Source organism: Momordica charantia, assembly GCF_013281855.1.
Source record: "Momordica charantia cultivar OHB3-1 chromosome 8 unlocalized genomic scaffold, Mcharantia_2.0 BLBB01000008.1, whole genome shotgun sequence".
Classification (NCBI taxonomy): Eukaryota; Viridiplantae; Streptophyta; class Magnoliopsida; order Cucurbitales; family Cucurbitaceae; genus Momordica; species Momordica charantia.
The window spans coordinates 7,450,491-7,466,898 of NW_028275166.1; the positions used below are offsets into that span (position 1 = coordinate 7,450,491).

At 28.2% G+C, this 16,408-nt stretch overlaps 1 protein-coding gene and 1 long non-coding RNA gene across 2 annotated transcripts; both read left to right on the forward strand.

The window, feature by feature from the left end:
* The first annotated feature begins 825 nt into the window (after positions 1 to 825).
* On the forward strand, positions 826 to 1,978 carry LOC148209452 (uncharacterized). The gene is made up of 2 exons (XR_015792983.1): positions 826 to 1,230; positions 1,664 to 1,978. It is a non-coding gene; the product is annotated as an uncharacterized LOC148209452 (long non-coding RNA).
* An 11,048-nt stretch (positions 1,979 to 13,026) lies between these two features.
* Positions 13,027 to 14,693, forward strand: J8 (Chaperone DnaJ-domain superfamily protein). The gene is made up of 3 exons (XM_022297705.2): positions 13,027 to 13,381; positions 13,503 to 13,571; positions 14,248 to 14,693. Exons 1-3 carry the CDS (start codon positions 13,151 to 13,153, stop codon positions 14,422 to 14,424), a joined length of 477 nt encoding a protein of 158 aa, XP_022153397.1. The 5' UTR covers positions 13,027 to 13,150; the 3' UTR covers positions 14,425 to 14,693.
* The last annotated feature ends 1,715 nt before the right edge of the window (positions 14,694 to 16,408 follow it).

Sequence of the window (16,408 nt, forward strand, 5' to 3'; positions counted from 1 at the left end):
AAGGATCAAGATTCAAGTTCTATAGATAGGGGAGTAAGTCAAATATAAAGGGATGCTACAAATTCATACTATTTGATATGCTACAAATCTCTACTCTTTCCTATGTTAAAATATCCTACTCTCCATACTCGACTTCTCCGATTCTGAATTAAGCATCGGAGCCGATGTGGCTAGAATTTTGTTTTGCAGGTCTCGTCAATCCCTTTATTCTAGAAGATTTGTGCGAATTTGACGACATCCCATAAGACCAAATTTAAGCATCAACAAGTGATATTAATTAGAGTAATGTATATTAGAGTTGCTAACTTGTTCTTAACTCCATAGTAAGTCATGCGCACCTCTTCATTATGAGGTGAAAATGTCCAAATCTTCACTCTCTCAATTGTAACATAATTAATATTAAAAAAAACGTCTTAGAACTTCAGTTATATAAATGAAATCCTCGAATGGAACAAAAATAGCAAGTTGGCCTAGTTATCTAATCAATACAATCACCACAATATAGTGTTAAGAATCTCACGTCGGAAAGATCAAGTAACTTAAATAAAGTTTATAAATACAGGGACTACACCTCTCATCTCATCGACAGTTGACCCTATGAATATTAAAACGATATCAAAGCCATTAAAAATACGGTTGAATCGTATATTTTAAACTCTGACCAACCAGAACGTATATAACTTAACTAGCTAGCTAGAAAAGCATCGGGGAATATAATATACAAAACATAGCAGTCTAATCCCACTGTTTAACACACACAAGAAAAGAATTTATACTAAACACTCAACAGCCTCAAAAGCTGTTCCATTTGAGAGAGAATATTAATCACTGTGAACTAAAATATGGTTCTTTCTTTGTTTGTGTGCCATTGTTTAATACCTGCACTGCACCAGAAGCATAAAGATTCCCTTCTGTGCTTGATCATGATCTTGTGTTTCACTTTACACTTTACAACCCTCTCCTCTATAATAACACCTACTCTTGGACCTATCCCTATGGCTATCTCCCAACATCGCTACTTCCCCTACACAAAAAGTTTAATTTAGATCTCAAATTTTGAATTTTGAGACCCAAAAATGGGAGTATATGCAATCCTATGCCTCCTAATTTCCCTCTTCATCCTTCAAACAGTTTGGATTTCAGCCTCCTCTTTGGAACATGCATCACTCCCCAATTCCAACCACTCAACTCTCTCTCTCTCTCTTCAGCTACACCATCACCAAGATTTTGGTAACTCTTTTTTTTCTCTTTTAACTGTTTAAATGCAAAATTTTATCTTTTTTACGTATATAATCTTTCAGCTTTAACCGCCAACAAGTGGTGGCATAATGGGTCTGTGGCCAAATAGGGATACCTCTCTTCAGTACGAGCTCTGCAACACCGCCGATTATAGAGGTCCAACTAACGAAGTCATACGACATAGATTACGGGTTATAAAAAAATATATATATCATCTTCCAATTTTAGAAATCTAAAGAGAAGAAGTTAGGAGAAAACTCTAAAATCTTTGGCACAACAAAGAATACCTCATCTTAGATTATAAATAATTTACCCATTTTAAACTCTTAAGAATTGTGAATAAATTTTACACTCAGTTAGATATCTAATTCGTTTAGTGGTTTATTCATCCTTAACACATACAAATATTTGAATTTGCTTGTAGTCGTGCAACGTAACGGTGGCGGCGAGGAAGAGAAGAGAAGCGTGGGCGGTTGGTTTGTTATGAAGAGTAGAGGGGGAAGGTCCGGCGGCTTGGGCGGCTCCAACATCAACCACCGGCCGGCGAATCAGAATAAGAAGAACGCAGCTTCCACTTTGTTCAACTCTTCGCTTGCTGCCAACTCTGCTGCTCTCCTCCTCCTTGTTTTAATCTTCCTTCTGAGTTTTTAAGGTTTTTCTTTTCTTCTTATATATATATATATATATTTGATTTCCATGGAATAATATATGAGGGATTTTTTCTTTTTCTTTTCTTCAATTTGTTTGAGCAAATTTTTGTTAGGAATATTATTGAATTTATGTATGGTATCTTGAAGTTTTGGTTTGAAAAAAATTGGATTTGAATGTCGTGGTTCTAGTAATACTATATCGTCACTACTTCATCAAGATTGGATTCAAACTTAACAACTTTAGTTACGTTAGGATTTATCTTATGGCTGAGGTTTCAAAGATTTTTATTTATGTGGGAGCAATTTGATATATTTATGAACATATTTGATGACCTAGTTGTACGCTTTTCCTCTAAATATATGTGAATCAGTGATTTTAGTCTGGTTTGATAATGATTTTAGCATGGTGAAAATAACTTTTGTCATTGACAAATTAAAAAATATTTTAGAAAAATTTAAAATCACTCTCAATTAACTGGTAAGATACATTTGATTTTGAAAAATCAATTATACTTAAATCTCTTTTTTTCTTTTTTTTTTCCTCAAAATTACTCATTTACCTTCCCTCCCAAATACACCAAGAAAGATTCTGGTTTAAATTGATAACAATTTTATTTTTATTTTTTATTTCGTTTGTTGCCATCCATTTTTTAAAGGAAAAAGAAAGCCACTTTCCTTACAAAGAAGGAGAGGTTTTATTTTTATTTTATTATTATTTTTTTAAGACAAGAAGAGAGAGGTTTGAGGAATGAGAGAAACAAAATTGTTTAATAATACATATGTTTTATCTATCTATCTTTAAAAACTAAATTGGTTCATCAATGAGCAAACATCTGCACAGAACTCAAATAAATAAGTTTGGAAGTGATCTTTTCACGAACAAAGTGACTATTTGTTTAGTGTAATCATGACTACTCAATGAACTGTAATTAATTTAATATAGGAGAAAAAAAATCAAATTTATATAAAGAAGAATGAAGCCATTGTGTAATTCAAAAAATAAGTACAACATGTGAATGATGAATATTAATTTTTTTTTTGTTCACACCTTGGTTTGTCTCTAGCCCATTGAACAACTTGCTTGTGTGGCAAGTTTAGAGAATAAAAAATTAACATCCTCGACAAACAAAAAGAATCACGTGAGATTGAGATTTTTGTTCTTTCTGATCGCACTGAATTGTCTCAATTTAACCTAAGAAGACTTGAGTTAGAGAAAATTTTAAAGAAACAATCATACGGCGGCCTTCTTGTTTTAGAGTATAAATGAAATGTTTTTAGTCAATATATAGTAGATTGGATTGAGAAAATTTTTATTTCAAGTCTATTCAACGAAGAGAATTTCGTCTTTACAAAAATAAAATCGAGTAGTAATTAATATTCACAATTTTAAGAATGTTTCATAATAATAGAAAAAAGAGAAAGGTCCTTCAAATGGGTGATCCGGTTGGCATGAACCTGTAGTCTCTGGGTCATACTGACGGACTCAGATCAGATCTCAAGTTTGAACATTCCAATAAGCTTAATACTAGAACTGTTGGCAATGATTAAAGAAAAATATGTTTTACAAAACAAATTAATTTTTTGGAGTCTATGCTTATCATGATTTAATAATCTTTATTTTATATTAAACATTTTGTTCTCATGACATTAATTTATAACTGTTTAATTTATAACTGTTGTAACGGTTATAAATTAATTGAGAAATAATGTTTAATTCATTATTATAATATTTTGACTTTAATTCTCACCCATATATACATTTTCTAAGGTTTTTTTTTACAAAATACTGAGTTAGTCTTTCGATTTCAATCCGCCCTGACGAGTTGGGTGGTGTGTTAATCTTGCGGAATAATCAACGAGATACGATTTAACACCACGGTCATGTCAAAATTGTTTTCAAGACAGTGGTTCTTCCACGACATAACAACTTTCTTTTCATCCAAATCTAACTCCTGTTCTAGCAAGAACTCCTTAATATCTCCTAAGTTCGAGTGCACGCCACGAGTGCCCCTAGATATGGCAGAGCAAAGCTCCGACTTCCCATTATCAGAAAATAAAAAGAAAAAATAAGAGAAAAGAGAAAAAACCATCTATCCCATTTGTTTGAAAAACTAAAAACAAAAATTGAATAATAGCAAATAGAGCAACTTCATCAAACCAGCATTAAAAAGCTTATTGAATCATGAATCAAACGTAATCATAACTACTATATATTAAAATTTTGTGATATAATATGATTTCCTATACATGAAATTACATCATCGTCCTCAATAAAATTATAATACATGAGGGATGAATGTTCTAATAGTTCTTATATTTGAGATATTAACGTCTTCTAGAAGGCTATAAATTTATAATACATGTGATAGTTGTTTTGATAGTTTCTAATGTCCTCTGTAAGGTTATAATACATGGGATAAGTGTTCTTACGATTACGTGTACTATATTATTTTTCAATGTATTATTATAATAAATGAGTAGGCAAATATTATATTTCTAATAAATTACCCTTTGTAATATAAAAAAATAATAAATTTTTATTGCTGTATTTATTTCGTCCACAAATTATTTCATTTTTCAGTCAGATTTTTTTAGGCCAATTTCAATGACAGTTGTTAAAAGTTTAAAAACCGTACTAAAAAATAATAAAAATAAAAATCTGTGCGGTGGCTGCCAATAGCAAAAATATCTGAAAATTGGAAATGTATTTTTCGAAGTGTGAAAATTAAAACGTCAATGTTTGAATATTTCCAATTTAAATGTCATTACCACGTAATAAATATCTAATTGTTAGATGGTTGAACTTCCAAAACATATATGTGTGTATATATATTTATATAATTTTTGAGTTGTCAATTTTGACTTAACTTCTTGATTTTGACATCCATTTTTTCCTTGCTTGCAACACCATTAATTAAAATCAATTTGAATATAACTGGAATAATTAAAACATTTATTTTGGGTTCGAATCTTCACACACCCTACATATTATAAAACAAAATATCAATAATTTAAAACCAAATTTTAAAAACAAATTCAATGCAACTCTCTTTTCTTTTAGATATGCTCTAACAGGTATCTTGTCCTTTTTTTTCCATTTTTGGTTGTGATTTTTTCAACCCTTTTTGTCCATATAAATATTGTTTTTGAATTTTTTATGGAATTTGACCAATATTTTTTATTAAAATAAATATATAAATATCAAGGATAATTTATTGATATTTCTGAGTGGTTGTTCTAGAAACAGCTCTATATTTTTTTTGTTTTTTAGTCCAACTTTCAAGTGGCTAGATATCGAGGTTGGTAATATCATCCTAAAGTTATACTTTATTGTATTTTTAATTTTTAATTTTAGATATCATCATTTATATTTTTTGTTTTTAATTATTTTAGAAATTTTCTCAAATTGTATACAAATTTGAAAGGCTTGTTTCTTGTTTAATAAAAAAAATTATTTTTCCTTGAAAGTGAGTGATCTAACTCACAACCTTTTGAGATATATGTTAACTATGATTGAACTATGTTCTTTTTGACATCGGTTTCTTTTTTTCGTTAGTTGTTACTTCTTCTTTTCTATTGAAAAAGAGAAACATTAACATTTTTAGTAATCATTTATAGATTCTTATTCTCTATTATTTTAGATTAAATAAGTAAAAATTTTATACGAAATTTTTACGTTTTATTTATTTCTTAAATATCTATTATACATTTTGTAAGTAAAAAAAAAAAGATAAAAGAATTATTTTATTTGTATTTTAGAAAAAATTTGAAACAGATGAATTTGATTGCATCGTTTCCAAAATTTGAAACGTTTGATAAAAAATGTGAAATAAAAAATAAGAATAACCAAATGCGTATACTTCCAAAAAATTGGGGGGAAAATGTTAGCAAAAAGAAATCTTATATATATGTTTAGAATCTCCCATTCACTGTGAATTTGAAATGAGTAACAAATTAATTATTTTAAAAATATATAATGATCTTTTTAAATTATTAATTTTATGTTTCGAAATACTATTAAAATTTAATAATGGTAAAAGATGATTAGGATTTAATTAAATAAAAAAATAGGTGAAAATACTATTTTAGTGTCTATACTTTTACTATTAGTTTATTTTAGTAATGGTAATTTTAAAATGTTAATTTTGGTTTCTGTATTTTCAACTTTCGTTTATTTTAGTTCGTGTTCTTTCAAAAGTTTCATTTTGGTCCCTTAATTTTATGTTTAATCTCATTTTTTATATCACAATTTCAAAACGACACTATACTCGATGTACTTATTGAAATGTAACCATGTGTTTATATTATAGAGTTTCTATTATTTGTAAGGGTGAAAGGATCTGAACCGAACCAATTTAGTTATGTTAAATGTTATGTCGGTTCGGTTTGGATCCGACCAATCGATCATTTTAAACCTATTTACCCTATTTTTCTTTCTAGTCGTTTCCCTCCCTTTTCCGGTACTCTCTCCCTTCACCGCTTCCCGTCTTTAAGCTATTATTTAATTCTCCTTCAAGGCAGCAATATCCCAGGACAGTGATTTACAGCGGCGATAAATTTTTCTTCATCGATGATTGACATCAGCAGCAAAATAAATTCATGGCAGCAACGAGGGAGAAAAGGGAAAAGGGAAAATCTAACGGCCGACCCGATTCTACCCGAACCAAATAGAACCAAAAGTTTTAGGGTCAGGTCGGTTTTTTGCGGGAAACTGACTCGAATTGACCAATTTACACCTCTAATTATCTATATTAAAATTTTGAAAATATAAACTAAAACGGTCACTTTTTAAAAAAGTAAGATCAAGATGAATATTTTAAATTTAGGACGTAGAATACATCAAATAAACTCAAGTTAAAATAAATAATCAAAATATTTTAACCTAAAAAGTATTTTACAATTTTTGAAAAGTTAAGAAATAAGTACAACCGCTTTTTAAATTGACTATTTTTTTAATATATATATAAAGGTGCAAAATAAACAGAAAATGGGTCCTTCAAAAACCCACTCCATTGATTTCTTATTATTTTATTAGTTTGGTTTGAAATTTAATCCACCTACTCCCTTTGTTGAAATTTGATGAATAAATTAATGTCAAATTTTAAACAAATTCAAAAGCCTCGGTGAAAATTTATATCAATTTTAATTTCTAAATTTTTACATTTATTAATTAATACAAGGGCCTAAAACATTTTGTTCCTTTTATGGAAGTTGGAAATTCAATCCTACATTTTTATATTTATTGTATTATATATATATATATATATTTTTAAATAATGTAATAAAAAATTACCTTATATTTGAATAAATGTTTTAAGTTTTAGAGTATATTTTTCCAACATGATAGCTCAGCGGTAAATTGAAATATATTTTATTAAAAAAAAGTAAACTTTCATTAAAAAATTTATTATAAAAAGGAAAAACTATATCAAGTTCATTCAATTACAAAATGGAAATATGGTACAAAATTGACGAGGCTGACAACTGAAAAATTACACTAAAATTAACTTTTGGTCGGAGCATGTGAGTTTGAGGGTGATTAATTTGATATTTATTTTGGCGCATTTAATATATTTAATTTGATTATACTAGAAAGGTTGAGAAAGTTTTTACTATTTTTAATATTTTAAAGTACCTATTCCAATTAAAAATGTCGTGTCCATCTTATATTAAAAAGTATATAAACTTAAAAATGGAGATAAAAATTAAAATAAAAAGAAAAATATTTGACTTCTCAACCACCATTAAATATTTAACGATTTATTATCATTTAAAAAATATTTGATTTTATATTTTTCTCATTTAACTGTATAACATTTAACAATGAAGAGGATAAAATTTATTCCGATTTTTTTTCAGATAAAAATTACATTTTTTTCAAAAAAAGATAAAAGGCGGAGCTTTTTGGGTTGACATTTCGAAATTTAAATTTGATGTTGCATATGATACACGCGTGGTTCACATTAATCTAGTTTTTTGGCATCCCAAGGCCGGATCTCCGTTACCCGTTCAAAACGATTCGTTTCATACGCGGCAGAAAAGGAATCACCCGACCGTTTCAATTTCACAACTGCATATGCAAATAAAATAACTTCCACAATTATAATTTTAAGGAAAACAAAAAAAAAAAAGTTTAAATCATATTTTGACCTTCTGACTTTTGGTTCAAACTCAATCTCTTTTACTTAGAGATAGACCATTTCCCTGAAATTTATTTATTCTATTTTGGTCTAAAAATATTTGTTTTAACACTTAAATTTCTAAAAATTAACTATCCTAATCCTTGGACTTTCCTCCTATTTATTTTAATCTTTAATTTTAGTTTTGCTTACCACATGAGATATTTTATAATATTTAATTGTCAAAAGTAAATCCTTCGTTAATAAATTTTAGATAGGTGATCACTATGGTATGAATTCATCTTTTTATTATAGAAAAAAATTTAAGAGGAATGAGTTCAAACTCCATACTATCTACCTAGATATTCACGGATATATAAAATAAAATAAAACTGTTTACAATAACTTGGGAATCAAAAGATTTACTTTAAAGATTAAAATAAATATTGTAAGAGTTTATAGGGTAAAATATAATAAATTTCATAACCAAAATAACCATTTTTTTAAGTTTTGATTGATGCAGAAATTTGGCCTTCTGGAATCCTGCCAAATTTATAAAGTGTAGTGTTGTGAGCATACCTTCAAATTTGACTTACTCACTAAGGAGTTGAATCCTAATCATGTAGGAATGTAAAACTCGAATTCTGATATATCTAGCAAATCTGGTTATCTGAATCTGAGAATCAAGATATCTTTTTCCTTTTTAATATAGGATATCCTGAATGATAAGGTATATATCTCTCCGGGGAATTCGAATTCGCAGAAAATCCTCATCTATAACAGGGACCAAACTAGAATAATCTGAAAAATTCATATCGGTTACAAAATGGAATTTAAATCTCAAATAATACATTATCTTTTCTTTTCTCTCTTTTCTTTTTTTAATAATACATGATCTGAATTTTGATGTCTTGACTCTGATAGAGCACGAGTTTTGAGTGCCAGCTGACGTGTCAAACGCTTTCCCTTCAGACCATTAAAAGACGTGCCGCGGGCCACGTGTCTACATGGCCGCCACGTTTTATCCTCTCCCATAAACCCTACCCTCTTTCGTCGGTGTCCCAAGAAGAAAACAAATCATTTTGTTATTTTATTATTTTTGGTGTTTAGTGTTTCTGTAATTTTTTTTAGGCTTTCAAAATATTAATCTTGATCTCCCCATTTTTATTTGACTTCTATCGAAATAAATTTTTGTATGTTTACGAATCATCTAATGCTGAACTCGATTTCTGAATCCCTGTCCCACATAACGCTGAACTCAAAAAAATTTGGATTTTCTTATCATCTTTAATCTAAAAATTAAATGCATAATTTAATACTGTATTTTTATGAACTAAGATTTTTTTTCACATAATTTTTAAAGTTTGAAATTTTATATATAATTACGCATGATTCTGACGTCGTCTTCTTCCACGATTAAAGTTTCGAATTGAAATTCGCAAAAAAAAATAAGTGACTAAATTTCTTCAAATTAAATGATGTGTACGGCATCTCCATTGGATACATTAGGAAGATTTGAATCAAATGAGTAAAACAAACATTCCATATCATATATTTGTTAAATTATTTTTGCATTTTTAATTTTTGACCTGGAATTTAATTACGAAACGGTTGCCGTACTACAAATGAAGATTGATTTTCAATCAAAAAGTCAAGCAATAAAAATATCTATCCTTCGAGATTGACATATGAGCGAGGATAAGCAAAAAAATCTTTCAGATTGACATAGTAACAGTCACCGTATAATTTAGCAATAAATGATATCCATTCTTTTATTTAGAATTAAAAGTTTTAATTTTCATGTTATATATTTGTTATACTAAATAAAATGATTAAATTTCTCAAAATTAAATGTTGGGTATACCATTTCTATGAATACATTAAAATTTGAATAAAATAAGTAAAACATATGTAGAACACATCATACTTGGATCTATTTGGTAAATTTTAAAGTCTGTTGATCAATTTAATTTATTTTTTTTTTTTTTAATTTCATTCAACGATAATAGTATAGGGGTGAGATTTGGACTTTAAAAAAAAAATACATATTTTTATTTCTCAAAAAAAAACATATTTTAACTTAGCTTGAATTATTTGACTCAAATTTTCAAAAGTTAACTTCAATATAATATTAGTTTTTCCCCTTATTTCTTTTTTTCTTAAACCAAATTCTGGTTGAATCGATCCACTTGTATTTTTTTCAATTGGAAATTAAAAAAAGAAAAAAAAATCCCTCCTCTCAGAGGACAAAAATGGAAACAAAAAAAGAAAGGGACTTTGAAACGTTCAAGATAAGGAATGAAGCCGATCTTGTTTAGAACAATGATCATATCCTGTAATCCCCACCAACGGACAATCTTGAATTAATCCAATTCCGTTACAAAAATTCTACTCATCAATTTAAATCTAAAATACTAATTTTCAAGGATATAATTCTCTCCTTTTCTAATTCTATCATCTAATACGCAAAGGCAAAGGAGATTCCATATTTAATATCAATTCTTTCTTTAATAAGATTTTTAATATTAATTCATCTATTGTATAACCTTTATTTGTATTTTTTATCAAAAGTAATCAATCTTACAAAATAATATTGTAATTTTTAAATAATATTTTGTATAATAAATTGTTTTGCAATAATCTTAAAAGTTAAAATGAAAGATAGAAATATAGGAAATATAATTGTGGAGTTACGATAAATGAGATGGAAACACAACTATTTATTTTCGTTGATAGAAGATCTTGGGTTTAGGATAACCAAGTTGGATTTTTTGTTATACTACTCGAAAAAGTTTAATCTAATAATATTATATTTAAATTAGGATAGTAAACAAAATAATCATAAGCCTAATGTTTTCAAGATTTGGAGTTAAAATCTGTGAATCCAAACATGCTTCAGTAGATAATGCTATCTATTATCATTCTAAATATCAATGGTTCTACCTTTTATATTAAAATTATAAACAAGAGAATTTTAAACATTATGACAACCACACTCACTTTAGACTTGAAGTGACCTTTTTTTTAGTTCAAATAAGAAAGTTGAGGTAGGAATTCAAAGTTTAGACCTTAATCAATCGAGATATCTATGGATTGATAAAATTAATTTTGAGAAAATCTAAAATCATTTAAAAGGGATTTTGAAGTATTAGTTTATATGAGATTGAAAATAACATTAAATCAAACGATAGGAAAATTTAAAATTACTTTAAATTAATTTTGAAGGTATCATTTGGAATTTTTTGGAAAATAAATTATATTTAAATCTCTTTTTTCAAAATCACTCCTATCACCACTCTCAAACACACCATAAACCACTCGTAATTAAACCACTTTTATAAAACTAGTTCGATACCTCGTGCAAATGCATGAATATTTTCTATTTAACTTAATTTTATAATAACATAAATAAATGAGAAAAAACAATACCATCAATAGTATAATAATAATAATAAACAAAAAAAAGAAAAAAATTAAAATGTATATATACAAACTTCATTAAAATATATGTAGTTTACTAATTTAATCATTTAATCTATGAGTGTATTTAAATTACATTGTTTCGTACCCCTTCTTCTTAAAGAATTTTATGTTACATTTCATATTTTTAATATATTGATTAAGAAATGTACAAGTACTTTAATTTTTTATTTTAACAATGTTATTTAATCTAATTTGGTCCATTATTTTCTAAAAATATTTTTTTTGTTTATTAAAAATTCTAAAAAAATTTCAAGCTAACATTTCGTTATATATTAAACATTTTAGTTTATACTAATTTAAATTCATATTATATTAAAATTATTAAAAAAAATCTTTAAATTATATTATATTATTGGAAAAGGGAGAGACAAAAAGTTATATATTCCAACTTTTTAGATTTCATACAAATTATTGTACATAATTAATTTATTAATTTACTATTTACAATTAATTAAAATTTTATGTCCTTGCACAATTTTTTTTTCAACAAAATCAACATGAGCTTGTAATAGATCAATACATTATTATTATTTTCTAAAAAAACATTCTAAATACATGAAACACTAAATATAAAAGAACAATACAAAACAATAGTAACAAAAAAAAAATCAAAGTTTATCAATACACTAATCTAAAATATGTTGATGCTTAACAATCACTATTATTTTACCTCATAAATTATGGAACGATGATCTCGCAAGCCTTAGATTCAAGATATAGTGTCGACACATGTTTTTTAGATTGAATAATATTTGAGAGCAATGTTTAGAGAGATTAAAGTGTTGTGAAAAAATAGTGAAAGAAAGTATGTTTTTATAGTATTAGGAGATAAAACGTTACAAAACTTTTGTAGTTCTATTATAAATTGTAATTAAAGAAAATAATTTAATTTAATGGTGTACATTTATTATTATTGATAATTAATAATCAATAACTAATTTAATATTTATAATAAATTATTAATGACATAATTTGTAAATTAATAAATTAAAAAAGGGACAAAAGCGTCCAAAAATATTTTTCCGAGATCCTCCCATTTTAATATAGTATAGATGTAGATATAGATTAAAGGTAATTAAATAACTTTTAATTAAATCTTTTTTTTTTTCAAAATTACTGCTTCTATGACGATATCCAAACACGCTGTAATTGAATTTTACCTTAGGTGGCTCCAACAGTCATACATACAAAAAGAGAGAAAGATTTACAGCTGTAAAAAGACTTAAATTAACCTAGGATATTCTTTTGTTTAAAAACCAATTCTCTCTCTCTCTGGAGTTGGCTTGGCTCTACCAAAATAGGGTAAAAAAAAGGGAAGAGGATAAGAAAAAGGTGTGTGAGGATGACTAGGACCAATTAAGCAAACAAACATAACAGATAAGAACAGGAGTTTCTCTCCCCTACACCACGGGACACGTCATCTTTTTCTCTCTCTAAAAGTGGCCCCCACAGGATAGGGACCCACGATCTCGCCCCTCCACACCCTCCGAATCTAAATCCCTCCCCTTCTCTTCTCCCTATTTATCCCCCCCTTAACCTTTACCTTTACCCTAACAATTCATTCAATCCTCTTCTCTAATCGTCTCAAATCCGCGCCTTTTTTGTTTGCTTCGATTCTTCTGTTTCTCAGAGTTCTTGCTGTTTTTGTTGCTGTTGTTCATGGCGTCCGCTGCTACTGCTGGGATCCTCGGCCGGAATGCTTCGTCCTCCTCCTCGTGGATTCGCCAGAGGAATCGGCAGAAGAACGATCGGACTTCCAGGAATAGCCTTAGGGTTTCCTGTTCTTCTTCTTCTTCTTCGTATTTGACGGATCCTTATCAGACTCTTCGGATTCAGCCTGGCGCCTCGGAATCCGAGGTCAAAAAGGCCTTCCGACGCCTCGCTCTTCAGGTTCCATTCCTGCGATTTCCCCCCTCTTTTTTTCTTTCTTTCTGTAATTTTCCTCTGATTAATCGCTTGTTTGCGAGTCTGATTCTGTTTCTGATTGTTTGATCTTGATTTTTGATTTCAGTATCATCCAGACGTTTGCAGAGGAAGCAACTGCGGCGTGCAGTTTCATCAAATCAACGAAGCTTACGATGTACGTGATCACACCCTCCTTTATTTTTCATTATCTTTTTCATTAAATTTTATACTAAATATAGGACCAATTATTGGAATTTGGAATTTGAATCGCTCTGTTTTATTTATATTTTTAAATTGGGCCACTACCGTAATAATAACTAATTAATTCAATATTTTAATAATCTCTCATAAAAAATAGTCAGACAGCTTTGAATTTGACAATTTTATTTGTACTTCCTTTCATGGCATTAGATTTAGAACGTGTGAAAGAAAGGAAATATTTGGGTTAGGTTTATGTTGTTTTCATACATATATTTTAATTGTAACATTGAATTTGCTCTAATTATTTGTCAAATCATGATATAAATTTGGTCTAACATTCATCACGACTCACGAGGATACAAATTTTAAAGGCCAAATTACAAAAATCAAAACCTCTATTTTCAATACTATTCTTGGGTACTGTTTTTGGATTCTTTTTAGAATAACATGAAAGTTTGAACCCTAAATTAGAGGAGAAACTATCCTTTTTAAAGAGAAATTAGAGCAAAAATTAAGACATTAATTGTTGCATCAATCTAAGTTTTTGTTCAAAATATTAACGGTGAAGATGGATAATAATTTTGAAACTTTTAAGAGGAATGATGAGTATCTTTTTTCTTTACCAATAGAGTTATGTTTTCGTTGAACAGATGGTGATGAATAATTTAAGAGGCATATCGACGCCAATAGAGACCTACGACGAGTCGTACGCCGAGGAGCCGATGAGGGGAATGGAGGATCCAGATTGGGACATGTGGGAGGAGTGGATGGGTTGGGAAGGAGCTGGAATTCGGGACTATTCATCACACATAAATCCGTACATCTGAAGAAATTTGGAACATAATTTGTTAATAGAATTGGTCCATAATCTATCAACGTCCAAATGAATTGAAATGATGGTTGTTTTGTTGTATATAGAATGGAGAAGAGGGAAAGTTTGAAAAGAAAAACCTCTTGTCCAATTTCTCTCCCCTTTTTTTCAAGTGTTTTTTTTTTAATTTTTTGTACATAATAATGTCAAGAGAAGAGGGGTTTGACAGTTTGGCCCCCTTGGCTTTTAATAATATTTGAGAAGGCGTTTCAACTTTCTTTCAAAGTTGTGGGGGCATTGTGTTTCTTTTATCTTTCTCTGCCTTTGGGCTTTGTCAAAGTCTACTCGTTTTGTCCAATATTATCCACTCATACCAAAATAAATTGTATTGCTTTCTTAAAATAAATAAATAAAAGTTGGTGATAAGAATTATTAATCTTTTAGTCTAAGTACTTCTTTTCTTTTATCTTGAACTTTTTCTTAGCAATAATCTCTTGAGTATTTTAATCATAAAAGGGTTGGTCACTCTACCAGTTGATTGTTAGATGTTTTTAAATAATTTTTTTGGATAAAAGTGTTTAATAATATATTTGTAAACTAAAGTTTATAATCGAAAATTTATATTATATTCAGGTTAATAATTTAGAAAACATGATTTTTTTTTTTTTTTTTTACAGCCAATTGATCCCTGTAATGTGACAAATAATGTGACAAAAAGTAAGCAAGTAAATTAAATAATGTGACAAAAAGTAAGCAAATAATTTTAATTTACTGATTATCAAACTATAAAGTATGTATAAATAGTCATTGTCTGTAAAAAAAAAGAAGTATAAATAATAAATTTTAGACTATAGGATGAATCTACATAATCGTTTTCTAACTACATCATTGTCATTTTTTATTCTATCTTTAATTATTATTTTTTTTTGGTTAATATATCAACTCATATTCTTCATTATATTATTTGAATTTGTATGGATGAATATTTATTTAATTTACTTAAAAGATGATAAGATATGTTATAAGCAAATTTTTTTAAAATAAAGTAATTTCTGATTAGTTGATCTAGATTCTTATTTAAAGTCTATGCAATTCAATTCTACACTACATGTTTATGAGATGTTGACGTACCAATTAAACCAGAGATATGTTTAGAATGAGTTCAAGAGGTTCGACAAGGACTCTCCACACGTGTCTAGTATTATTATTTTTTTTAGTAGTACAAGTATATATTAGTTATCAAATCAAGTGGGTCATGTTCTAATACAACAAATTGCAAATAAACAAAGGTCACACCAAAACAGTAACCATCATGCTTTTAGTGGTGTTACATCCCATCTAAAACACATTAAATCATTGCATTTTTTACCACTCGGCACAAGAAAGGATATAAATTACACTAGCTCAAGCTAAAAGAGTTATAAAGCAACATTTTCGAAGGATGAAATTCATGCTTTACGGTACCAGTAAGCTCCACCTATCAATGCAATAGCTCTAGTCATGTGGTTCTACAAAAACCAAAATAATAATAATAATAATAATAATAATAATAATAATAATAAAATAAATCCTAAAACTTAACAGCTACTAGAAAGAAAGTGCTTTAATATTATTGCTTACGGTAACCTACATCAATAGAGAATTAAAAGAATGATTTTACTTTACTAATTGAAAGCACCTTTGCTAATGGATCGTTTATAGAGACTATGGGAGTAATTGAGCGACAGTATGATGTGAGTGGATTGCATTTTTATTACGACTTTGTACAAGTTTTTGATATGTGTCTTAACCACTTGAGCTATGTTCGATTTGGCGACTTTGTACACATTTATTTCGGTATCTTATTTAATTTAATTAAAATATCTTTAATTAGACCAAGGAAAGTTTTTTTTTCCTTGATAATAAGAATGGATTAAGTTTATAAATTATTCTAAAACAGTTATAACAAAATTTGTAAATATTGTTTGAAATTTCTATCCTTTTTGGGTAGTGCGCCAACA

Coding starts and splice junctions, on each gene's coding strand:
- J8 (XM_022297705.2), top strand. CDS start 13,151: ATGGCGTCCGCTGCTACTGCTGGGATCCTCGGCCGGAATGCTTCGTCC. Junction 13,382..13,502: donor TCCGACGCCTCGCTCTTCAG/GTTCCATTCCTG, acceptor TTTTGATTTCAG/TATCATCCAGACGTTTGCAG. Junction 13,572..14,247: donor AAATCAACGAAGCTTACGAT/GTACGTGATCAC, acceptor TTCGTTGAACAG/ATGGTGATGAATAATTTAAG.